Source organism: Gobio gobio (assembly GCF_949357685.1).
Source record: "Gobio gobio genome assembly, chromosome: 1".
Lineage (NCBI taxonomy): Eukaryota > Metazoa > Chordata > Actinopteri > Cypriniformes > Gobionidae > Gobio > Gobio gobio.
In genome coordinates this window covers 66,663,789-66,691,098 of record NC_137097.1, presented here as the reverse complement: position 1 = coordinate 66,691,098, position 27,310 = coordinate 66,663,789, and the positions used below count along the sequence as shown (strand labels likewise).

Here is a 27,310-nt window from a genome sequence, read left to right as displayed (position 1 = left end):
AAATGCATAACGCGGACAAATCACTTTAAATTGTAAGACGTATACATTTTCTGTGAAGCTGCTTTGAAACGATATGTATTGTGAACAGCGCTATACAAATAAATGAGGATTGAATATTGTTATTGTTATAAAAAATATATTTAAAAAATCAGCAGTTTCTTCCTCATTAAAGATTATTCAGTCAGTAAACTATTATTAGTTTGGTGACCCACGAGAATGTACGACCACAGAGTCCATGGTGACATAAGGAATAAACAAACACGTGTTAGTCTTGGTGTAATGCGAAGGCTTTCTCCAGATCCGCGCGGTACGTGTAGCCTGCGGCAAACATTAGTATGCTTGTTTTTCCTTCATGAAAATCATTCATAGGAGTGTGTTAATGTTTACTCTGCATGCGTGTTCTGCTTGATTAATCTGCTTCTGGACCCGCTGAAACGCCATACCCGACTCACACATCAGGTTTCCTCATTTCAGAGGTAAAATCACAGGTGCATGTCAAAAGCGGGTTGCAACAAAGATAAAGCGGGCTTTGTATTGAGTGTGCAAGGGGCATTGTCTTTCTGAGCTCAGTGTACTGGGTCAGGGAGAAATGAAGACGGCTAATGTCCCTTGGAGACTTTTGACAACACGCAACCTTATTATTTGATAGTAGAGAATACACAAATACCAGTGGCTGTTTGATGTCCGGTTAAATATCAGTTATTCTTCATTTTCAACTGTATATTATGACGAAATAATCTGTTTTATATCACTGCAGTCACATTTTAAGTCACATTATTTCTCAATCACTCCTGATCGTCTAGTGAATTACGTAATATCATTTTGTCCTATAAATATCTTCCCTTTGTAAAGAGATTATTCATTAAGTTAGTATGTATTTGTGAGTTTATTTACAAAAAAAACTACCATGGTGTTTAAAATACATATACAATATGAATATGGTAATCATTTGCTACTTTAGTATATATATTAATTAGTGGTAACCTGTAGCTCCATATTACTTTTTTTTTTGTAGTGTCAAATTACCACACTGTAAAAAAAATATTGTTGGTTTAACTTAAAAAAGTAAGTAACCTGGTTGCCAATTTTTTTTTGAGTTAATACAATGAAGGAGATTGGTTTAATAAATAGAAACTCAAAATATTATTGTATCTGAACCACATAAATAAAATAAATAAAAAGTGATAAATCATGAAAATAGCACAATTTGGCATGTTTCACTGCATTATTACAAATAAAACACACTTACGCAATAATCTTTTAATAATATTTGAAAAAAGGGTGATGTCGATTCTCAAATGTTCATTGTATTAACTCAAATTTTACATTTCAATGAATTCAAAACTTTAAGGCAACCAGGTAAAATATTTTTTTTACAGTGGCATGGTATCATCTTTTTTAGGATGTATATCATGGTACTACTACTTTGAAATATCATGAAGTACAATTTAAATAATAATATTGGTCTCATACAGTATCACAGTATGCTACTGTTCAAAAGTTATATATATATATATATATAATACACATACACACACACACACACACACACACACACACACACTTTTATTCAGTAGGGATGCATTAAATTTATCAAAAATGACAGTAAAGACATTTATAAGTTATAGGTAACAAATGCTGTTCTTTTGAACTTTCTATTTATCAAAGAATCCCCCCAAAAAAGTATAGTTTCCACATAATCAATGTATGAAGAAGCACTTGTCTTCAACATTGATAATCATAATACATGTTTCTTGAGCATGATTTCTGATATATCACGTGACACTGAAGACTGGAGTAATGATGCTGAAAATTCACCGAAAATATAATTTATATTTTAAAATATATGCAAATTATTTTTAGCCTACGGTTACTGTGGGATGTTTGATCAAATAAACGCAGCTGTGGTGAGGATTAAACTTATCAGAGTACGTTACCATGGTAGCCTACTTGAATAGTTTTACATATTTTGCAAGATATTGGCGAGTTTCAGACTGGCCGATAAATAATGGCTGACATCATTGTGTGTACAATGAAAAGATGTAATCGAAAACCGAGACTTGTGAGTGCTGTTAATTACAGCTCTGCAAAACAACGACCCGTGTCGAGTGAGGGAAATCCATCAAAACAACAGCGCGCGCGTCCCTCGCGAGATCTCAAAACACTCATTAAAGATGACCCTGCGTGGAAAAGCTCCGTTATATCCAGTCATATACTTTGTACTGCTATTTCCAGGGGATTAAGGTTCTTTATTTCAATGTATTTAACGGTATTTTCACTATAGAGTAGCTTCACAAAGTCGAATCTCTTACCTTTAGACAAAAGTGGGAGGTTTTTTGCTTCTGTAAATCCCTGAGTGAGTGACCCGTTGCGTGCACCTCTTCTCCCTCTGTGGCTCATATGAAGAGATTTTCACGGAGATGAGTGAACAGGTGGGAGTGACACACCACTCCTCTTTTCTCTCTGGAGAGGGAGAGAGTGGGTGGAATTAATGCATCTGTAGTCACGGAGATGGTAAAGCCTCGTTAAATCACCGGCTTCAGTCCCTCCGAGGCTCCTGAGCAACACCACAACTCACTTTGTGTCAACAGGAAAATGTGTTGTTACAGCTTCAAAGGAAAATATTAGGGGGTAATAGCCTATATGTGTATACCCCCCCCCCCCCCCCCCCCAAAAAAAATCCAAATAGTGTCACAGTTTCCACATAATCAATATATGAAGCAACATTGATAATAACCAGAAATATTGCATTGTACATATAATGCAACTATGTACTAATGCTTTATTATGAATGGTAGACGTAATTATAGATTAAGACATAGAAGGAGGAAATTATGACACATGAAAGGAACAAAAGATTCACTTGGACAATAAACTGATGTCACAATCCTGGCGGATCCCTATCTCAAAGTTTAAGACAAGAAAATCAGGAAAAACGAATCCATAATCTACCAGAGGAAATTAGTGTTTGGTAAATAACGTTGCTTGTGTACAAAAAAAGTGAAAGAAAAAAGTTGTATAATAAAAGAAAAAGGTAAAAAAATGTGTCAAATCAATTAATCGCAGGTAAAGTTTCTAAATATATAATACAGTATGTGACCGATCAGCCATAACATTATGACAACCTTCCTAATATTGCTGTGGTATCAGGCACCAAGATGATAGCAGCAGAACCTTTAAGTCCTGTAAGTTGCGAGGTGGGGCCTCCATGGATCGGACTTGTTTGTTCAGCACATCCCACAGATGCTCGATTGGATTGAGATCTGGGGAATTTGGAGGCCAAGTCAACACCTCAAACTCATTGTTGTGCTCCTCAAACCATTCCTGAAGCATTTCTGCTTTGTGGCGGCACATTATCTGCTGAAAGAGCCACAGACACCAGGGAAGACCGTTTCCATGAAAGGAATTTGAGCTCCAGTAGCTTGTCTGTTTGATCGGACAACAATGGTCAGCCTTTGCTCCTCTCAATGAGCCTTGGCCGCCCATGACCCTGTCGCCGGTTCACCACTGTTCCTTCCTTGGAGCACTTTTGATAGGCACTGACCACTGCAGACTGGGAACATCCCACAAGAGCTGCAGTTTTGGAGATGCTCTGACCCAGTCGTCAAGCCATCACAATTTGGCCCTTGTCAAACTCGCTCAAATCCTTACGCTTGCCCATTTTTCCTGATTCTAACACATCAACTTTGAGGACAAAATGTTCACTTGCTGCCTAATATATCCCACCCACTAACAGGAGCCGTGATGAAGTTATTCACTTCACCTGTCAGTGGTCATAAAGTTATGCCTGATCAGTGTACACACACACACACACACACACACACAAACTTTTATGTTAATGCGAATAATCCCGATTAATCTATTTGAAACAATTATAATTTTCTTTTTTTTAAAAGCTCAGAAGAAAAAGTGACAACTGGAAAGATGATTGATAATTGGAAATATATATTTTAAATAAACAGGTCTCAGAGGAAACTAAACAAGAATAAAAAAAAGTTTGATCCAAAGGAAAAGAGGAAAAAGGAGGTTTGAAAAGCTCAAAAAAGAAATACTTCTAAAGGCAAAAGCCATTACTAAAGTCAATTATGCAGGTACAAAACGTGGATTGTTAAGAAACCATAACGTCATTCTTCCACCTGTAGACAAACCGGCATTTTCCCAACCTCAGCCAGCCAATTAAACCAGCAGCCCTCACTGTTCCTGACAAGCTCAAGGCCGTGTGTGTAGTTATGACTCAGCAACTTCAAACAAGGTCATTGTGCTTCATTCAGTCACTTTTTAATTTCTTCATCCACTGCACCAAATCTTTCTCTCTTAATAAAACATGAACCAGGGACTTGAAAGAAATGTAGGAGCAACGATGTACAAATGATAAAAACAGGACATTCACATCAAACCAACAACAACACAAAGAAATTCAAATGAACGTGGCACAAGAGGAACTTTCTTTATACCTGAGAGTTGAAGTATTCAATAACGCTTCCCTGTGCAGAGCAGATTTAGAGCCGTTCTCACGCATTCATCATTGATAAACAGCACGGTTTCCACTTTTCATGGACCAAGAATCTAAAGTAAATGTAATAAATGTAAAAAAAGTAAAATGACTTGTCGTGTTAACATACCCAAAGTCTCACACTGCAAGTGTTTCAGTGCACGTGACTCTATGTGGGAATGTTTACATGTACACATTTCTAAAAAATTTCAGGTAGCTGAAATATAACGGTTGACTTACTAATGAACAGAGAGAAAAAAACCATCATAAGCAGGAAGAAAGGTTGATATTATCAACAGCACCAAGGTGAACCAAAAGAGGTAACTATATATTTTAAAGGTGACGTAGTTACATATTACTACATGTATTTACTATAGTAATAACAGTAAATTATGTGTAACTACCCCTAAACTAAACCGTAACTCTATAGTAAATACATGTAGTTAATTAGTATTACATATTTGAGTAAGAACAATGTTACTACATCACCTTAAAATAAAGAGTAACCCCAAAATAATCTACAAATGAAAGCATGTATTTGCATAACATAACAAATACATGTTGAATTGTGTTGGACCTTAAAGGAAATAATGTCCCTTTGCTTTAAATTTCAGTTTAACAAGATTCTAAGAGTTTAAACAGGAAAATAAATTGGTAACACTTTACAATAAGGTCTCGTTTTTAACAATAGCGAAAATGCATTAGACGTCATGAACTAACATTGAACAATATTTATTGCATTTATTAATTTGGCAACTCTTTACAATAAGGTTTCCTCTGTTAGCATTAGTTAGTTAACACGATTTAAGTCAATCAGCATACATTTTTAAAATCCAAAGTTAACATTAGATAATGACCCGTGAACTAACGAACATTAACAAAGATTAATAAAAAATAATCTTTGAAAATAAATTGCTCATTGTTAGTTCATGTTAGAACATTCATTTTTGCCCGTGTTTATGTCAATATTTATTAATACATTTTTAAACTCAAAAGATCGATGAACATTACTTCATGCACTGTGAACACGGACAATTAACAAAGATGAACACATGCTCTACAAATATATATCGTGCATTATTGTTATACATGTTAGCAAATGCAATAACGAATGTTAACAAGTGAGAATTTATTGTAAAGTGCTACCAAAAAAGAAAACTGATGTGCTTACAATTGAAGCGTATGGGGAAAATGCGCAAAAGTTCCTTTGTAGCTTAACTTGTCTGTTAATATATATATTAATATATAGTAACATGACTAGGAATATTTCAGGCTACATACAAGGCTGGACAAGACGATGTAAAATAACGTTTTTTATGTAGTAGTATGGTTTTCTGCATGTTAAGTATATCACCCTGATTGTATGATTGAGATATGGGATGAACAAAAAACAGGTGTAAAATTGAATCTGTTTGTCCATGCAGTGTCAGCAGAAGTAGTTTGTTTTTCCTGTGTCCAGCACAGGAATGAGAGAGAAAAAGAACACTAATGGTTTTGATTCTCCTGATCAATGTCTCAGTGTTTTTGCAGGTCCACATGTCCTCCGTTCGATTATTTATCAAGCGGATAAAGTTTTTTTGTACCCATAAAAACACACCTAAAAGTGCACAAATGCAATTACTGCTAAAGAAACACTTTGTTCAACAGTGTTCCTAAATCTTCTGCACATACTATTGAGTTTTTCGCCCTCTCTTTAAGTGTCCTTCAGGTGGGCTGTTTGTCTGGATGGCTCTTAAGTTTGTGGAACTTGACGCTGTCGAGTTTCTCGAAGCGTTTGCCGCAGTGCTCGCACGTGTAGTTGAAGTGGGCTTCAGACGTGTGTTTCCTCATGTGCCAGTTGAGTGACGCCCGCTGTCGACACTGATAGCCGCATATCTCACATCTGTGGGAACAGGTTCAAGAAAAACACTTTTCTTGTGAGTAACATTAAACATGGCAGACGTGCCCATATGAACCTCAGTTCTTTCAGTGAACTCACTGTAACGGCGTCTCTCCCGTGTGTGTTCGTCTGTGCACCTCTAAATGATTCTTGCGTTTGAACGACTTGCCACAAGTCTCACAGATAAAGTCTCGTACACCTGCATGAGAGAAGGTAAATATACGTTTAGTTGATTTAACCCATCTGGATTTTCCAGCCTTTTGTAGAGCTTGTAAATCTCTCATTATGTTATATATACAGGGAGTGCAGAATTATTAGGCACGTTGATTTTCTGATCATATTTTTTTTCCAGGCACATTTGACCAATTCCAAACCACAGTAATCCTAATAACTACAATTGATTTAGTATTTAATAATGTATAAGTGATATATAATTGTTCATGAAGGCTGGAAATGAAAATCACCTTATATTCAGGTGTGCAGAATTATTAGGCATGTTTTCTTTTACAGATAAATTGAGCCAAAAAAGAGATTTAACTCAGACTGAAAAGTCAAAAAGTATTAAATGCCCATGAGAAGGATGCAATACTAATGCAATACTAGACATTGCAGTTAAGGCATGACCATTGGACAGTGAAATGCTCGTTGGGTCAGCAGGATCTGACAAAAACAGGTGGTGAAGAAAAGACACCTGTTAACTGCAAAAGAATTAAGAATTAAGGTGAAGAATTAAGGGTGAAACCATCAGGAACCCTTTAGTCTCCAGCGCCACCATTTTCCAGAGCTGCAACCTACCTGGAGTCTCCAGAAGTGCAAGGTGTCAGGATCTCAGAGACTTCAGTTAGGTAAAGAATCCTAAAAAATGACCCCCACTAGATAAGAATCACAAGCTGAAGTGTTGTAAAATACATGAAGAAGGTTTTTTTATAGGCTTTATGGACAGATAGGTTGAGAGTGACTCTTGAAGGACCAGCACCACATCCTCTAGTACCACTGTTTGAAGAATTCATCTTCCAGAATCTGGCAGTACGTTTTGGGAGTTCATTTTAGTCCATCCTGAAGTCCGTTTTGCAGAGATGGACTAAAAATGAACTCCCAAAACGTACTGCCAGATTCTGGAAGATGAATTCTTCAAACAGTGGTACTAGAGGATGTGGTGCTGGTCCTTCAAGAGTCACTCTCAACCTATCTGTCCATAAAGCCTATAAAAAAACCTTCTTCATGTATTTTACAACACTTCAGCTTGTGATTCTTATCTAGTGGGGGTCATTTTTTAGGATTCTTTACCTAACTGAAGTCTCTGAGATCCTGACACCTTGCACTTCTGGAGACTCCAGGTAGGTTGCAGCTCTGGAAAATGGTGGCGCTGGAGACTAAAGGGTTCCTGATGGTTTCACCCTTAATTCTTCACCTTAATTCTTAATTATTTTGCAGTTAACAGGTGTCTTTTCTTCACCACCTGTTTTTGTCAGATCCTGCTGACCCAACGAGCATTTCACTGTCCAATGGTCATGCCTTAACTGCAATGTCTAGTATTGCAATAGTATTGCATCTTTCTCATGGGCATTTAATACTTTTTGACTTTTCAGTCTGAGTTAAATCTCTTTTTTGGCTCAATTTATCTGTAAAAGAAAACATGCCTAATAATTCTGCACACCTGAATATAAGGTGATTTTCATTTCCAGCCTTCATGAACAATTATATATCACTTATACATTATTAAATACTAAATCAATAGTAGTTATTAGGATTACTGTGGTTTGGAATTGGTCAAATGTGCCTGGAAAAAAAATATGATCAGAAAATCAACGTGCCTAATAATTCTGCACTCCCTGTAGATATCCAGATGTTGGATTCAATCTTTTAGTCCACTTGTTTTCCTTCAGTTAGTTTCGTATTTCTTTATCAATCTGACTGATCGTTGATCTGAGCTTATGCGCCTCAGTGTTCAGTTCACTCAAGCTTATTCACTTAAAAAATGTGCATAAACTCAGATCAGTGAGGCCTATGATCAATCAGATCCAAAAACACATACAAAGCCTGTCCTACCTGATAAAACAAGTTGACAGAACTTCTGAATCCAATATTTGGTAATAAGAGATCATAAGAGATTTTTTTTTTGTAGGCTGGTCATTTCTGACTAGGAATACCACAAGTGTATTAAAGGGTTAGTTCACCCAAAAATGAAAATTCTGTCATTAATTACTCACCCTCATGTTGTTGGACACCCGTAAGACCTCCGTTCATCTTCGGAACACAAATGAAGAGATTTTAATTGAAAGCTGATGGCTGAGAAAGGCTTCAGATAGGCCTCCATTGGCATTCAGTACATTGACACTTCCAAGATCCATAAAAGGCACTTAAAACGTCGTTACAAAGTCCATCTCACCACAGTGGCTCTACAATAATTTTACGATGCGACGACAATAGTTTTTGTGCGCAAAAAAAAAAATCAAAATAACACCTTTATCCAACTTGTTCTTGTCTTCCGTGTGTGCCTCCACGACGCATGCGCGAGAATATGACGTAGCGCCGACGTTCGGGAATCCATGAAATACACACTTAAGCCCCATTTTGAGAACTACGCCGAGACCTAAAGCACGATCAATGTAGAATTCAACAGCTTAGACACGCGCGTCTTCCTCTGCTCGTAAACAAATCGCTTCTGGGTCATGTGTCCGAACGCCGGATCTGCGTCATATTCTCGCGCATGCGTCGTGGAGGCACACACGGAAGACAAGAACAAGTTGGATAAAGGTGTTATTTTGATTTTTTTTTGTGCACAAAAACTATTGTCGTCGCATCGTAAAATTATTGTAGAGCCACTGTGGTGAGATGGACTTCGTAACGACGTTTTAAGTGCCTTTTATGGGTCTTGGAAGTGTGAATGTACTGAATGCCAATGGAGGCCTATCTGAAGCCTTTCTCAGCCATCAGCTTTCAACAAAAATATCTTCATTCGTGTTCCGAATATGAACGGAGGTCTTACGGGTGTCCAACGACATGAGGGTGAGTAATTAATGACAGAATTTTCATTTTTGGGTGAACTAACCCTTTAAGGCAGAGGGAAAAAAAAGCAGATCAAAAGTGATCAAAAGATTTTTGGAAGTTGTTATACCTTGTGTGAGCAAAGCCAGTAAGTTTCATTCCTATACTCCAATAACATTAACTAGCATTTTCGGGAGAAAGAAAATGCTTTCCAGCTCAAAATGACCGGAAAACAACCAGAGAAGTAACATTTAAACAATCTTTTAACTTAAAAGATTAACTTATTAATGATCAATATCATTATCACTAATAAAAACATTTTTGTAAGTAAACAAACACATTTCCAAAAACTATGAATGACTATGACTATGAATTAATTTTGGTTTTAGTAACACAACATATTTAAATGTTTCAAATTTTATAATCTGCCTTCATAAAATTGAAAATGCCCCATAGAAAACTGTAAGAAAGGAATTTCTGTTAATCATATTTAAATGATATCAGTTAACACATTAACTTTGGTAGCCGTAAAATACTAAAGGGGCTGTTTACACGACACATATTTTCAGCTAAACACCTCAAACCTTTTATGCGTTTTGGCCGTTCATATACACAACAATGGCGTTTTGGGGCCTGAAAACTTTTGAAAACTTTTGAAAACAGGTTTCAAAGTGCAAGTTTTTGAAAAGGGTGACACCATGCGCATGCGTATTACATGTTCAGTCTACAGGCGTGTAGTGTTTCTTTCTTTACAAGGTGACATCGCCAACTACTGGCCTGGCATGAATAATACAGCGCTTTTACTCGTTTTCGCAGATCCATGTGAGCGGGATCATTTTGACAACGTTGTCATCTGTATGTGCATATGAAAAACGTACGTTTGTAAATGTACTTTAAATCTAAATACACTGAAAACATAAAACTAGAAAGTTGAACAACTACACCAAAACAAAAGCTACAGCAAGAGAATGTAAATAAATGCTTGAAAAGTTTTCATTTGTAAATGCACGTAAATTGAAGAGGACAAACTGCACATAAGAACTTCAGGCTGCGTTTACACTGGCACAAAAAATCTGACACAGATTGGAATAAACACACAAATCTGCACGATTTTTTCGCAATCCAATCTGAGCCACTTCCAAAATGTGGTTTTAAATCAGACATATCCAATATTTGGACATCCAACTTGCGTCTAAACACGCATATCCGATTACCCTTGGAATTGCAAGCCATCACAAGGCGAGGGCGACACGTTTGCCCACAATTTATGAAGCAGACGTGCCTGTATGCACTCGCACTAAAATTCACAGCTTTTTTTTATTGAGGTGGGAACTTTATATGCTTATCTAGATATCTTTTCCTAGAAAGAAATTGCGTGCACTTGCATATTCAGCAGCTGGTTTTCAACATCTGCCCGGTTAATTTAAAAGAAAAATAGGCTGCACTACTGCTGAAAGCAACATTATATTTCTCACGTCATCGATGAGGTGATAACTTAGCTTTTTCATTCAAATTCATTCAAATAAATGTAATGTCACTTCAGAATTCTAGATCTAACGAGCCGTGGATAAAATACCAAACGAAAATGACCTTTATTGTCTAGTCCAGGGGTTTTCAAACTGGGGTCCAGGGACCCCCAGAAGGTTCTAAGGGGTCCCCAGAAACTTTCAGAGAATAAAAAGACAAAAGCAAAAATGGATAAAGTCTACCGAACATTCTAACTGTTTCATTTCTAAATGTCTTGCCGTATACACTTTCCAGAATTGTTGTATATGTTTGCTTCTTATCTTTCTAGTGTGTTTTTCTCACTATAGTCCCCTTTCTCTTGCTCACTGGGGGTTCTTAACGCAGTACGTAAGCTGCTTACATATATTTATTGTGCAAGTTGCTTTTTCAAATAATTTTAAATTGAAAAATGTTCTTCTTCAGGTTTATACATCCAACATTAAAGTGTTAGTTCACCCAAAAATGAAAATTCTGTCAGTAATTACTCACCCTCATGTTGTTCCAACCATGTAAGACCTTCGTTCATCTTCGGAACATAATTTAGTATATTTTTGATGAAATCTGAGAGCTGTCTCACTCCTCCATAGGCTTTCAGAGGGACTGAAACTTGATGGCCCAGAATAGTAAGTAAAAACGTCATTTAAGGAGTCCAAATGACTACAGTGGCTCTGTATTAAGTCTATCATGCGACGAAAATACTTTTTGAGCGGAAAAACAACAAAAATAACGACTTTATCACACTATTATTGTTGTTCAATTTGAGCCTCTGACGAGAGTTCGCGGGAGTGCCCCGACGCATGCGCGAGAACTGAGATTACGGCGTTCTTCTTCTACTACTACTTGACTGGCTGCTCACTCTTTCGGAGTAGGGTTAATCTCAGTTCTCGCGCATGCGTCGTGGCACTCCCGCAAACTCTTTCGTCAGAGGCTCAAATTGAACAACAATAATAGTGTGATAAAGTCTCTTTAAATGAGTGAGACAGCTCTCAGATTTCATCAAAAATATACTAAATTATGTTCCGAAGATGAACGAAGGTCTTACATGGTTGGAACAACATGAGGGTGAGTAATTACTGACAGAATTTTCATTTTTGGGTGAACTAACCCTTTAAGTATAGCCAATTTAAGTTTGGAAACAATGTTGTATTTATAATGTCATACTTACTATTTAACAGTTTAAATGTTTTTTTTTTTCATACATAAAAATATTTGGATTTTAGGAAGGGGGTCCCTCATAAAAGGTTCATCATATTTGGGGGTCCTTGGCATCATAAAGTTTGAAAACCCCTGGTCTAGTCTATATCCATTCGTCAGATTTCGTGAAACAAAGCTGTTAACTTATCCATTCTGGCAGGTAATCATGGCCAACCAACGTGAAATATATATATAATTTTAATAGCACGGCCATTCAAAACCAGAGGGTCTAGCATGTACATAGCAAAGCCATTAATGACAATTATTTTGGGCGGGAATTAATGTAACCGCAGATATCGGATACCAGTCGCATCTAAAGTATATGGATATGGTCAAAAGATCGGAACGGTGCATTACGACATGCAGGGTAAATGCAGCCTTAGTTATTATAATAAGATATGGACAATTATAGTGTTTGTTTCTGGATTAACACAGTGAGCAAATAATATTTGATGCCTGTACCTGAGTGTATGATCATGTGCCGATGAAGATGATTGGACAGATAAAACTTCTTCCCGCAGCCTGGATGAGGACAGACTTTGGTCCGGCCCTTCCTGTGCACCAGGTTCACGTGATTCTGTCCAACGTGCATCAGAAAAACATCACATGACACAACTTATAGCCAGAAGCAGAAAGTGTCTTTTTTTTCCCTGTAATCCCTGTCCATTGAGTGTCAAGCCTTCCCAGAAAACTAACCGACCCACATTTGTAATTACATATGCATTTGTTATCAATGCGATTAATCTGATGAGGCAAAAATTAACCAACTCAATAAATATTTAGCAGAATTACATTCCAGCGTTCACAATATTTAACCCATCCTGTGCGAAGGGAACGTTCATTTTATTTCCTGTTGCTAAGGTCCACTGAACAATCAGAGCGTCCCCTTTGTGATGAACAATAAAACAAGACAAAGCACCTGGAAGTTCAGGTTTACATCAATGCATTTCACAGGGTATAATTTCCAGCGTCTATTTTTATCTGTTTGCACTGTGGCTTTGGGGATCCTCAGGCCACAGGCTCATTAGACATGCACTGCCTCACCTGGAAACTGCTAATGGCCACGTACACCTGGCTGCAGCCTTCATACGGACAGTGGAACATCTTCAGCATGCCATCTGCCTCGATTACTGGACCCCTCCGGCTCCTCTTAGACCTGCAACACAAACACACGCCATTTCAAAGACTTCATGCATGGATACTGTTGATGTCCCAAACTGAGTGGCTTCATTTCATTCTGTAGAGCATGACATTATGGCTACGTTTTGGGCTTTCATCCACACTGACACCAAACTGAACGTTTTTTTGAAGACGCCTTTATCGAGTGGACTGCAAAAACAGAAGTATTTGAAAACAATAACGTGTTTAGTCACATGATGCATATTTTACCCATAGGCATCTATGTTTATAATAGTATATGCTAAGTGCTATTCATTTTCAGTGTTGCTAAATATGCAGTGCTTAAAGCTACACTGTGTAACTTTTTTAGTTTATTTTTAGCTAAAAACACTTAGTTCTTTCAAAAATATATGTGCTCATTAATGTATATTTACTTCTTTCAAGTAATAAAGTATTCTCGTAAGTTTATAATAGGCCATTGAAAATACATACGGGTGAGGGGTTCGAATGCGGGTCGCCATGTTGCCCCTCCATCTTGAAAGTACATTAGCCAAAGAGGGACATACCCGTAAATTCAAGCTTCGCCTTTCGCGTTTTAACACTCGATGGCACCGTCTCGAATGTGGACGAGGTCGAACTGGAAGCCATGTTAATCTTGGACTAAATCGGCCACCGTAGGAGTTAAAACGAAATCGGAATTGAGAGGAAGAGAAACTAATATTCACTGGATGGTCATATACCTTTTCACCGCTAGATGGGGGAAAATATCACACAGTGTAGCTTTAATGTATTAGACCACACAGATATTTTAGGAATCTGCCAAAAACTTGTTTAAAACTAACACTTTTATTGTCATTTATTAGGTAAATAACAAACTGAAACAACTAAATAGTCTTTATTCACACACATCATAACCAAAAAACGTAATATTTTGTATGGCATCCTTTGGCCTTGATAACAGCTTGCATTCTTGCTGGTATTTATGCTGGTTTTTATGTACAGTCCTTTCCCACAGTCTCTGTTGTTATTGACTTCCAAATAGTTTCTAGTTGTTCCCAAAGACTTGCTTTTGATGAAACGTGTGTGTGACCTATCTTTGAATCCACTAAATCCCAAATTTGTTCAATAGGATTCAAACCCGGACTTTGACTTGGCCAACTGTGACTAAAGAGCTTACACAGACTGCTGGATTAACCATTACAGAAATATTAAAACATGATTTTTGTATTCACCAATATTGTTAGTTTAGGGCAGCCGTGGCACACACCTTACATTGGGTGGTGGTCTGATAAATTTGTTAAAGGTCCCATGGCGTAGATTTGTTGTATTATTTTATGTTTCCCGAGGTGTACATATATTGTTAGTATGTTTTTTTTTTGGGAAGGGGGGTTGGGTCGTGAATGGGTGTCCCTTATTTTGCCACACCCTAGTCCTACATCACCGGACTAAATTGCCTAATCTTCACGGTAATTTAGACCGCAGTGGAAACGCAGACAGTAGCAGGTCTGGGGGGAAAAAGTTCCTGTAAAAAAAGTTCCTGGTACAAATTGTTCCGGGTAATTTCGGTGGAAACAGGGCTTAAGTTACTTTGTAACTGCAAAGATGACGGAAAAGTTACTCGCAATTGCTGTCCTGTGGCAAAACAAACATAACTTTAGCAGTGCTTGACTAAAATAATCTTTATCGAAAGAGTCAAAAAAATTACACCGCTATTTCTGCTACCCTAAAAGTTATATGGGAGCAGAAATAGCAGTGTGCCGTTTTTTCCTCACTTTTTTTCCTTCAATTGCGACCATACATGGAATGGCAATTGAGTGTGACCTGAACGCACCAGTAAGAAGTGAGATATTTTGCTAATAAAATAAAGAATAGCGTGAGAACTTTATTATGTCTGGTCTCTCGCTCATCATCAAGCTTTTATTACATTTTACGTGTACGCTGTAAGAAAAGCATCTTCTGACGTTTCAGTGTGGACTAGAAATTTGATAAACGAAAATGCCGTTTTCAGATTAATGTATATGTTGGCTATGTAACACGATGTGCCATAACATTTAAGAGATTTGTGAGGAGTTTTTAGTCCACAGACAAATAATAAAGCACACTCCATAAAATTTAATAATTCAATGTTTTTTAATAGTGCAAAAATGAGCCACAACAAAGATTATAATGAGTATGCTAAGGTGTTCTTAGCCATTATGCTTCTTTTGACAGTAAATAAGCACTATTTCTTCTAATAAGCACTTTCATGCATTTATCAATTTCCATATTTTTAGGTTTGAGGTGTATGAACCTGTATGTCATGTATTACCCAACCCAATCCAGCCCAACAACAAAATGCAGAAGACTCCATTTCCTATAATAAGGAGCTGCTTAATTCCTGGAAAATTAGGCATGTGAATAAAGGCGTAACAGTAACAGTTAAGGAGTGTTCAAAATTAGGACACTCGGATATCTAAAGCCTGATGTCAGAGACTTTGAGTCAATATACAAAAACAGTAATGGTGTGAAATATCACTACTTTTTAAAAGAACTGCTTTCTATTGTAATATGATGTAAATGAAATGTGTGATCAAAGCTGAATTTTCAGCATCATTACTCCAGTCTTCAGTGTCACATGATCCTTCAGAAATCATTCTGATATGATGATTTGATGCTCAAGAAACATTTATAATTATTATAAATGTGGAAAACCGTTGTGCTGCTTCGGATTTTAATATCTTCATATCTAAAAAATCTTACTGACCACAACAGATGAAAAAAAATGTTTTGTGTTTTCATAGTGGCTACTGTGCAAAACCTTGACTAACCTACTGAGAGACTGCTGAAGCTTCTTCGGACAGTGTGTTTCTTCACTGGGATCCAACAACTGCTTCTCACCCAGATCTGAAACCGTTAAACATCAACAGAGTGTCTTCATAATATTCCTATTTTAAAATATCCTTAAAATAGCATAGATTACTGACACTGGTTAAACTGACACTAAACTCATAAGGAAGTGGTTAAAAGTTGTTAAACGGTTTCGAAAAACACACATTGCTAGAACACAATGATTGGCTTATGAGTCACTTTTAAGAGCCGAAACACAGGACAGGTCAGAAGAAGTGAGGAACATGAAACCTGTGTCGTCATTGGGATGTGACGTCACTTCTGACTGGCAGATCTGATTATAAGACATGTCTCCGATCAGAGTACATGTGACCTCCTCGACATCACCGCCGCCCACGTTCAGCTGAATGCCTTCGGACGTCAGAGCCTCATAGCTGGGACCTGTAATTATGATCAGCTGCGGGAAGGAAGAAATAGAGTAGAAGTTATTCAAAGTGTAGGAGTTAACATTGGATATTCTGTGTATGAATTAATTTCTTCTGCACAACTCAACAATACAATATCCTAAGGCAGGGATTTTCAATCTTTTAGATGCCACGGACCCCCAAATATGATCATCCCAGTGTGAGGGACCCCCATCCTAAAATTTAAAAGGCATCTTTCTTTTATCAACACTCAATATATAAACAAAAAATTATAATAATCTTAATAATAATCTAAAATTAATTTAATTTACATTATTATACATTTTGTTCTGCATGTAGTAATGTATTATTTCTTATTTATTTAATTTTAATCTAATAGTTATTATATATATATATATATATATATATATATATATATATATATATATATATATATATATATATATATATATATATATATATATATATATATATATATATATATATATATATATATATATATATATAATAAAATTATTTATATAATTTTTTTATTCTAATTTAATTTATTACATTTTGATGATTAATAAAAAACTAATATTTTATGTATTTATTTATATCTAATTTATACTCATTTATTTTAATCTAATTGTTATTATACATTTTTTAGTTTATAGTTTTTTTCTAGACTTTTCCACGGACCCCCTGTCACTCTCTTGCGGACTTTTCCCCGGACCCCAGTTTGAAAACCGCTGTCCTAAGGGATCAAAATATCCTGAAGGATCTGCAAGCTGCTGTTATTCATACATTGAAAGTACATTGTGGTAAGTAGTTGTCAAGTAGCAAAAAGGACAAAAAGTCCCACAGAGGTATCATAAAAGCAGTCCATTTAACCTGTAGACTCAGTGTCTTTTCTGAAGTCACATGATCGCTGCATATTCACATTTCAAGAGTCATATGGGTGGGGTTTATGGTGCTTTTTGCAGTTTCACAGCCCCTGGCCAGAAAATATTACGCCTTTAGTACATGGAAAGTGTAGCTTGCAAAAATCATATTGTATATGGCAGGAAAAAAGTCATATGTCAATAATAATAATAATAAAAAATTTGCATCTCAAGTTTTGCAACAACATCCAGTTGAGGAAAAAAATAAGTAGTTCTTTCACAGAAAAAAAGTCTGAGAGGAATAAAAAGTGCCCTATTATGCTATTTTAAAGGTTCCTAATTTTTTATTGAAGGTCTCCTACAATAGGTTTACATGCATCCAAGGTAAAAAACACTTTAATTTTCTCATAATATACACTGCACCATAACCTCTGAAATGGTTTGGTAAAGGATTTGGTTTCTCTAAACCCTGTTGTGATTGGTCTACTCTGCTCTGATTGGTCTGCTTACAGCTCTTGATGAAAATTAAATGACTATATCTGAATTTCAGCCCACTTGATTCACAATGAATGATACGAACATTAATGATGGCGTTGGCTTTACCATATCAATTCAATTCAAGCACGAATCCTCATCCTTTAGAAGTGCATTAAAGTAGATTTACTTTAGCAGTGGAGAAAACAGCATCTTCTTGAAAACACATGTCAAACTCTAACAGTCTCAGCTACAACTACAGTGTTTGAGGGTTAAAGTAGACGTGAAGACCATAGGCTTGCAAAGACAACCACAAACGCAAATTTGTTACAAACATGTTACAAGCAGGAAGAAAGACTAGAATTACTGACGTCTCGTTTCAGGCAGTTCATAATTGGTTCTTTCTTTTGGAAGACAATAACTCTACTTTATCTGCACTATTCACAAACAGCTAATATTACACATCTGAAAAAGCAAAATGGGGCACTTTAAGAAAAAGGCGATGTGCACCACTGAGACAGCAGATATGCAAATGCATTAATTTGACTGCAAACGGTCAACATGTCCTAAAAATTGTTTTAAAACTGGATATTCCCTTTCTGTGGCATATCCATAGGGGTCAATATATACAATGCAATTCAAAAGTGTCCAATGACAAAGCAAGCAGGAGGCAACAAGAAAAGCAGCTGAAAGTTCAGCTCACAAATTCACACGACAAAACCAGTAAACACCTGAACAGTACAACCTTTTTACAATGACTTTTTTCACAATTACATTATCAAAGCCGTGTTGTCGAATGTAACTGAATGTAAAAATGAATGCCTGAAATAATGAGTCAAGGAGATTGAAGCAGATTTGTTTAATTTATCAAATTAAAAAATGGAAGGTGAAGTTTAGCCTATTTAACTTTTTTTGTGTGTGTGTGTAATTCAGGTATTACAGAAAAGATACTGGAAAACATTTTTTAAAATTTAAATAGGAAGGAACGATAAGAAATACTAAAAAAGGTATTACTACTTTTCAATGTAAATCATTAAAAATAGCCTTAATTCTTTAGGCAAAATATTATTTCTTTCTTCAAATTTTTGTTGTGAAACCCAAGTATGCCAAGTAATACCAATTTCTATTTGTAACAATATTTCTCAACTATTTTGACTCCAATGTCCCCCATTGTCAAAGACAACATCTGAAGGGCCCCCAAGATACTTCTGCTATAAAAATGGTTTGTTTTCCTTTTTAAAAAAACTAGGAATGGCAATTTAAATGAATGCATTTAAGTAGATTATATTTATAATAATATGTAATTAAAAATAATAATAAAAAAAGTTTCAATGACTGAATATTCTTCAGGGTTTACACTTTATATTAAGAATAACTTTACATTACTTTTCTGATTGTTACATTACTAATCCTCACAGTTGTTTGCGATTAAAACGTTTTTTTTTCTCTCATAATTTTAAAGTATATTTTGTCATATTTTAAATAATTTTACATCATCTTGTGTCCCCCTTGTGCAGTGGTTGTCAACCTTTTTGATTCAAAGGCCCCCCAAATTTAAGTATAAAGCCAGAATATTCTAATATATCAATACTACAAATTTTATTAAGTCATCTTCTGAGGTCAAATCATCCTCCAGCCCCCTTGTAAGTTTGCTGAGGCCTGAACCACTGAGTGATTGAGAACCACTGCCCTAGTGGGTCTCTTGTGACCCCTTTGACCTACCTGAGATCCCTCCAGTGTAGAGTGCTGGTCCGGTAGCTCACATTCACCCATCACTGTCTGCAGATCCTGACTCTCAAACAGCTCGCTCTGAGCTGAGGCGGCCGCCAACGACGGGATGCTCTCTTCCACACCTTTTCCAGAACCATCATCTCCATCCTCCCTCTCCCGCCTATCCGTCAAGGGCGCTGTGACAACCATGCATTCATATCTCTCCTCCGAGCCCCCTCCACCCTTTTCGTCATTTTCTAATGTTCTTGAACCGTCCGCCTGCTCTGTGACAGGGTCCACCTCTCTCGCCGCATCCCGATCCGAGGCTTTTCCATCAGACTCGGCTTCTCGGTTCATGAGCACCTCCATCTCCCACACGGCCTGGTCGCTCAGACAGTGTTCTGAGGCGGGAGGACTGCTGTGGGCCGCAGGGGATCCTGGGAGATCATTGAGGGATGTGCATGTCATCTGATGCTCCATCTGAGAGTCATGTTCATCATCGTCCTCCAACTCATTAACTGCATCTGCAAGATTAGGTAGAGATTTCATTAATTATTCGATGCTAAATACAATGACAGAATGGGGGTGTGTGAGTTGATGAAAAGCTAATAATTAATAAAATAAAATAAAAAGTGAAATTCCAATAAATAAATGGAGCTGCACAATTAATGGAAATAAAATAGAAATCATAATAGCTTAGTGCAACAAACTTTTTGTCTGGCTATCACCAGACCAAACTCAATCTTTTAAGATTGAACATTGGTCTGGGGAGTCTGCTCTGTATTTTCTACTGCACAAGAGGCGTGATCAACGGGCATTGTTCAAATGACTCTGTACACAATTGGATAGTCCTTCAACCAATCAGACCAACGATCCATCGCTTCTCTATCCGTCATCGTGTTAAACCCGCCAATAGCGCTCCAGGTGGATTAAGGCCTTTGCACACTGAGTCCGAAATTTTCGCATGCGTTTTTTCGTATTCGTGATCCGAAAAATTTGTCACGCACAGAGACCTTGCACACTGAGTCTGATGCGTATTAATGAATGCGTTACGGAAAAAAACGCAAAACAACACAAAATGCCGTCTTCCACCTCCTTATCAAGGAGCTGAGGATTATCCAGAACGATTCAAAGTTGAATGTCAGTGGCTCCGTTTGATGCTTTGCTAGCGATACTGGAGCCACATATTAAAAAGAAGAACACCAATTACCAATCCTGAACAGAGACTGGCAGTATGTCTAGGATCCGCGCGCACACGCACGCACACACACACACACACACACACACACACACACGCGGTTTACAGGGAGTTGGTGTGCTATAATTATAGCTGTGATATCGTAGTATTTTTGATACAATAATATTTGTATATATAATTGTAGGTATCTGAGGAGCACTGGCGATTCATTCACCAGCATTGCCAGCAGTTTTAGGTTGGGCATCAGCACTGTAGATGGGAAAACGGATGCGAAAAACGCAGAAAATCGAACCTGTTCCGATTTTTTTTTTTGACGGACGAAAGTTTCGGAGGCAGTGTACAAGTGTGATTGACATAACGTGAGGTCGAAATTATTTTTTGACGTGCGAAAATTTCGCATGCGAATTTCGGACTCAGTGTGCAAAGGCCTTTAGCCGGTTTGTGATTGGTTCAAGCTAATTTGTAACAGAAGCAGGATAGAAAGATGTACAGGTTTGCAGCCTGAGCTGCCGGGCGAAATCAAATCGCTGGAAGATCAAGCTGGGTACACCCAGTCTCTTTAGAATTGTATGTGAAACTCAAGGAATATATTACAATTATTTTTAAAAAGTCCATGTCATGACCTCTTTAAAAATGACAAGCACACACAACAAAATTCCTAAAAAAAAGAAGAACTCTTAAACTGAAGTTAAGATGAAAATGGAAATTATAAAATTAAAAACTGATTCAAAATATAAAATTTTATGATTTAATTATATAAGTATACATTTTGTTGCGCTGTGTTTCAGAGTGAATATCGCAAGCAGCTCATGATCAGATGTTTTCCGCTTTTATATTATTAATATTTTTGTTAATAATCTAAAACTATTAAAACGTTTTTTGTTAAAGATAATACAGACATTTATAAAAAAAAATATAAAGCTAAAATAAAATAAATATTTGAGGAAAAACTTGAAATGTAGCTCTACTAAATTAAATAAGTTAAAGGACTAAAATTACTAACTGGAAATAAATAAAAACTAATTTTTTTTTTTAAACATTAATAAACTACAGGTAAAAAAAAAAGATAAAAGCATATATACCAAACTTACAAAAAAAAAACTATACTACAATTGAAATGAAAACTGAAAATATAAACATAAAAGGTCATTTAAAATGTAAATTAAAACTATAATAGGACGTAAATAACACTAAAATAGCACTTATCTCACAAACATGTGCTGCGAGTTTAACATGTATTTGTATATCTCGAGTTTAACAGGAACTCACTGTGCGCTAGGTTGACTTTTTTTACACATTTGCATAATTTCAAACATTGCAAGTTTACAGCACTTCTCCAGTATTCAGCTAAAACACAAACTTGAGGATATGAAATGCTAAAGTCTTGAGGTTTTGAACGTTTGAAAGTGAAGAATTTAAGACAATTATTATTTATGTCATTTAATAAAGTATATTTCTTAAATTTTGTATACGTCTATAAGTGTATTTCTAATATTTCAATAGCCTGGTTTCACAGACAGGGCTTAGATTAATCAAGGAATAGACTTTAGTGCAATTAGGACATCCAAGTAGCTTTTATAAACGTGCCTTAGAAAAAACTGGTGTGCATCTCGAGACAAAACAATGGCACTGACATATTTTAAGATATTTCAGTGCATGTTGCTTTTAAGTTAAAACAGCTCAAACATGCATTTTAGTCTGGGACTAAGCTTGAAAACGAGGGATGTGTCTTAATTTTTTTTATATATTAGAGTTAATACTACTACGACTAAAATATTATAAATAATATTACAAATCAATATACAAATATATATAATTTTAAAGTAAACACAATATAAAAAAACAATTAAAAGAATAAATATTTGATGTGTTTATTTGCATGTGACCATTAACTGTCCTCAGAGAACTGTGAACATGCAAATATGTAGTTAAATTATTGAAATATTAACCTAAAATCTCAGGGGCTACTTCGATTATATCATACTGTAAACTGTGTAAGATTCCCATACCCTGCAGCTGCCCGTGGTTTTGTAGTCTCCTTCTCCTGGTGTTAATACTCTCATTGTCAGCAGCTTTCGTCTCTGAAGGCATGTCCTCCTCATCCTTCTCCATCACACTGTCCTCCACGTCTGACTCAGACTCCCCTCCTGCAGGCCAGGGCAGGTACTGCACAAACGAGTGCCCAGCCACACATTGCCACAGTGCAGATGTAGATAAACCCAGAGTGGGCTCCACCACCTGCAGCTCAGGCTCATGCGGGCAGGACTGGCCGTGACACTGGTACCAGTTCACCACATCCTGCAAGCTGGTGGCGGACACCTTCTTCCCTGCGAGGAAAAACAGTCTCGCTGTTACTCGCTCACAGAGACAAATTAACAACAAACACGCTAGTACTTCTTCTTAAAAAAATAAACTAATACTTGTATTCAGAAAGGATGCATTAAATTGATCAAAAGTGAGGGTAAAGACATTAATAATCCAAATAAATGCTTTTGAACTCTCAATTTGTTCAAGAATCCTGGAAAACTGTATCATGATTTCCACAAAAATATTAAGCAGCACAACTGTTCTCAATAAGAATAAATGTTAATAATAATAATACATTAAAAGAATATGTTACAATAATCAGAAATGTTTCTTGAGCAATAAATCATATCAGAATGATTTCTGAAGGATCATGTGACACTGAAGACTGGAGGAATGATGCTGAAAATTCAGCTTTGATCACAGGAATAAATTACATTTTAAATTGTATTACAATAGAAATCATTCATTTTAAATTGTAAAAACATTTTACAATTTTACTGTATTTTTATTTATTAAAAAATAAAATAAACATTTAAAAAATATATCAGACCCACTTTATATTAGGTGGCATTAACTACTATGTACTAACATTTTAACTAATCATTTGATACAATGCACTTACTGCGTACATACTAGGGAAGCAACAATACAGTTAGTCCACGGTTCAATACATACCTCGGTTTTTAACCACGGTTTTCAGTTCGGTTCTGATGGCTTGTCACATACATTTTTTGTTATTCTATTCTTAGGCGACAGGAACAGCAAGAGGTTAAGAAGAAAAAAGACTTTTTATTGCAATACTCTTTCTTTATTTTACTTAAAAGAATTGAAAAACCTACCTTAAACTTAAAACTTTACTTTAAAAAAAACCTTGTATTCCTAGTGTATTGTATAATATAAAATAAATATATATATATATATATATATATATATATATATATATATATATATATATATATATATATATATATATATATATAATATAGCTATAAAGATTTACACTGGCGGCTCAGAGCTGTACAGCAGCATTAAAGTATGAAATTGAATGAATGAATGTAAAAATAAAACACTACATAGACTTCACTATAAAATATACTGATTCTTAGCTACTGTATTAGCTTTTCAGTCAAGTGCATTGAGTGATTTTCTCTTTGTCTTTTGTTAACATTAAAGGGATAGTTCATTCAAAAATGAAAATTCTGTCATCGAGAAATGAATACAGGTTTGAAACAATATTGAGTAAATAATGACATCATTTTAGAGGTGAACTGTCCCTTTAAGGACCGCGTGTTCACTATAGGCTGCGCTGTTGTCTAATATACTGCATAATATACAGACACACGCGATTTTACTTTCACTTTAGACATAACCGACTGTGTTTATGTTAACCTTGTGTGTACCTTGTTGACAGTATTAGCGCAGTACAACGACTATTTAGTCCTGTAATCACGTGTTTGACAGGCGTTTAGTGCGCACGCTCCGAAAAGCGCATGTTAAAACCGCGCACACGCCGGCAAGCCTTTAAAACGCATGCAAATAATGAACTTTCGTGATTGTGAATTACTATAGTGTTCCGTGAGTATAACTCTACAACTAACGTGTGATGTGAATGTATGTCGCGTTGTTCAGGCAAATTATAGAATTTGTAGAAAAAATAATTAATAAATGCAAAACCGAGAAAACCGCAATTCACAAGCGCGTATTGAACCGTGAATGAAGTACCGAACGGTTCAATATTATATTGAGAATTGTGGCATCCCTAGTACATACTACACATTTTTACATTGTACTTACATTTTTTTAAATTACCTGCATGTAAATACATCTGTAATTAATTTCTGTAGTTACATTTATAATTACACTGTTGACACTTCCTTGCCACTGTCGCCTTTGGCTTGGCTTGCTCAGTTGGGGACACTACATTTTAAACTAAATATCCAAATAAATTGAATTACTAAACTAAATTAAATACATCAACTAAATTACTGATCTGCCCACATTGTCACTGTATGATAATTGAAATGAGCTAGATGACATCACCGTTTTCTCCAGAAATCCTGTTGCATTATTTTCCTGTTTAACACTGTGAAGCTGCTTTGAAACAATCTGCATTGTGAAAAGCGCTATATAAATAAAATTGACTTGACTTGACTCCCCTTACACCTAACCCTACCCTTAAACTTACCCATCCCACCACACCTGTCTCTAACTTTACCCGTTTCCCACCTCAATATCAGCAAAAGTGTTTTGCAATACAATATGAACACAAGAACTACATTGTACTTATTTTTTTATGCAAATACATATTGATTGGATTTTTATTGATCATATTGATCATTATTTCGAACATGAGAAAAAAATAAATAAAATATAATAATGTTCAAACATTTTAAAAGGAAAAAAAAAAAAAGTAAAGAAGAAAAATACATTTAAAAAGAAAACAGCAAAGTATCTTACTTTCCTGTATAAACATGCTTCTATCTCATGTGCGAAAAGGAGTAGGAAGAAGTAAAACTTATGTACTCCTACCCCTTTAATTCTTGCTCTCCATATTAAGGCCACCTAATATAAAGTGGGACCAAAATATCATACAGACCATAAATATTTGAATGGTAGCGAACAGTAGTGTGCAAAAGATTGGATTGGAATGTTTGGATGACCCTACGAGTTTGTTTAAACCATCAAAATATTAGGATTTTTAAAATATGAGTGAAGAGCAAAACACTAAACTTGGTTAAGGTATTTATCTGACCAATTTATATGGCAAAAAAAGGCAAACTACAGATGCAGGTTAAATTTGAATATGCAAAAAAAGCATAGAGAAGCAAAAAGGTCAGTATTTAATATTTTGTTAGTTCTCTCGTTTTTGCATTTGTTCATAATTTCTTTGCATGATGGTTAAAAAAAAGTACGTCTGCATAATGTGGCATGTTTCCTTGCATTATCATCACACTTACTGACCCCAAGCAAGAACTACACAATAAAATCTTTAACAAATGTTTCATAATACTTGAATAAAGGGTGAACATGTCAATGTTCCTAGGTCGGACATCACTTTTGGCCACTACTGCATATTGCGAGAAGCTTAGGAAACACTACCTTTTGAGAAGCAGTTTGGATTACATGTGTACGTGTCAATAACAGAAACCGATATAATGCATATAACTATTACTCACCTTTCCTGCTACTGTTGCATTGTTCAGGGATGGATTTCCTCCTGCGTATCACAACACGAGACATGTTTACACCACCCATGTTAAAAAGAAAAGCCACATGAAGCTAACAAGTGACCACAGCTGTCTCTGGTCCCCATTTACTTTCACTGTATTGAGAAAAGCTTACACTTTCTGCTAAATATCTCTTTTTGAGTTCGACACAAGTCAGTCAAAAACATCTATTGACAATTAAATTAAACAAGGAGCCTACTTTTGGTTCATTCATCACAGGCCAAATCAAGCACATTGCATTGTGGGATGCATTACTATATACAGTAAAGTGATGCATAAGGAAATGTCATGGTATACTAAATTATGACTATATTCATGTACCATGGTGCTTGCATTGTACTCCAAGAAGCTACAATGGCACTATGACAGTAGGTGCCATGTACAGTATAGTATTTTTCCAGGAAAAACATGGCACTTTTTAGTTTAGACTAGAGCAATACATGTAAACAAACTAAAATAAAGCAATACATCAATAAGCCCAATCAATGGCAGATTCAGGCAACACTTGCAAGATAAAAAAGGCAAACGAACTTGGTTGTATAAGACAAGAATAGCTGTGCACAACAGTCCACACACATGCATGCATTTATTGGACATTTACCCAACTTATTGGTTTTGAGTAATGCATGATCAAATATGGCTTTTATGGGTCACTTATCAAGTTGAGTATCTACCTGCCGTATTTCTGCTGGTATTTTTCTCCATATGCCGAATTGAGCAGGATTAAATACTCCGCGAGCCCCGCGTCGCTCAGGCTCGTGCGCCGGCGCAGCTCGCTCCAGACCTGGTGTGCTTCTCCCAGATAAACCCGGCGCACGTCGTACTTCTTCCGCGATTCCAACCGCCGCTGCGCCCGGTCCGCGTCTGTCAGCCGGGGTCGACCCCTGCAGCGGCGTAAAATGGCTTTAATTTGCTCTCCGGTGGCTTTCGAGTCTGTGTTTACCGCCGCCATGTTTTGTATCAGCTGTTGGGTTGTTATGTTTTGTCTTAAAGGGAAGTGCTGTGTGTAGCCTTAAAGGAAGTGGATTTTTTATTTTAACATTTTATTTTATTCCGATTTTTATTTTAGTTAGTATTTTTTTTATCTGATTACTTTTTTTGT

General features: G+C 36.2%; 1 protein-coding gene across 2 annotated transcripts in view; it reads right to left on the bottom strand.

The window, feature by feature from the left end:
* The window catches only part of tspan34b (tetraspanin 34b), a 43,706-nt gene extending 16,510 nt beyond the window's left edge, over nucleotides 1–27,196 (bottom strand). The window contains exons 1-12 of one of the 2 annotated variants that reach the window (XM_079831533.1): nucleotides 26,883–27,196; nucleotides 26,158–26,198; nucleotides 22,684–23,001; nucleotides 19,489–20,000; nucleotides 16,296–16,461; nucleotides 15,986–16,061; nucleotides 13,104–13,215; nucleotides 12,522–12,636; nucleotides 6,471–6,570; nucleotides 6,164–6,374; nucleotides 4,455–4,566; nucleotides 2,326–2,463 (exon numbers count right to left, since the gene is read on the bottom strand). In XM_079831533.1, coding sequence (XP_079687659.1) covers nucleotides 6,197–6,374; nucleotides 6,471–6,570; nucleotides 12,522–12,636; nucleotides 13,104–13,215; nucleotides 15,986–16,061; nucleotides 16,296–16,461; nucleotides 19,489–20,000; nucleotides 22,684–23,001; nucleotides 26,158–26,198; nucleotides 26,883–27,160 — 1,896 coding nt within the window. In that variant the 5' untranslated portion in view covers nucleotides 27,161–27,196 and the 3' untranslated portion in view covers nucleotides 2,326–2,463; nucleotides 4,455–4,566; nucleotides 6,164–6,196. Of the gene's footprint in view, nucleotides 1–2,312; nucleotides 2,464–4,454; nucleotides 4,640–6,163; nucleotides 6,375–6,470; nucleotides 6,571–12,521; nucleotides 12,637–13,103; nucleotides 13,216–15,985; nucleotides 16,062–16,295; nucleotides 16,462–19,488; nucleotides 20,001–22,683; nucleotides 23,002–26,157; nucleotides 26,199–26,882 lie in introns of those variants that run through there. The other variant, XM_079831534.1, reaches the window with a different exon arrangement.
* Between the last annotated feature and the right edge of the window lie 114 nt (nucleotides 27,197–27,310).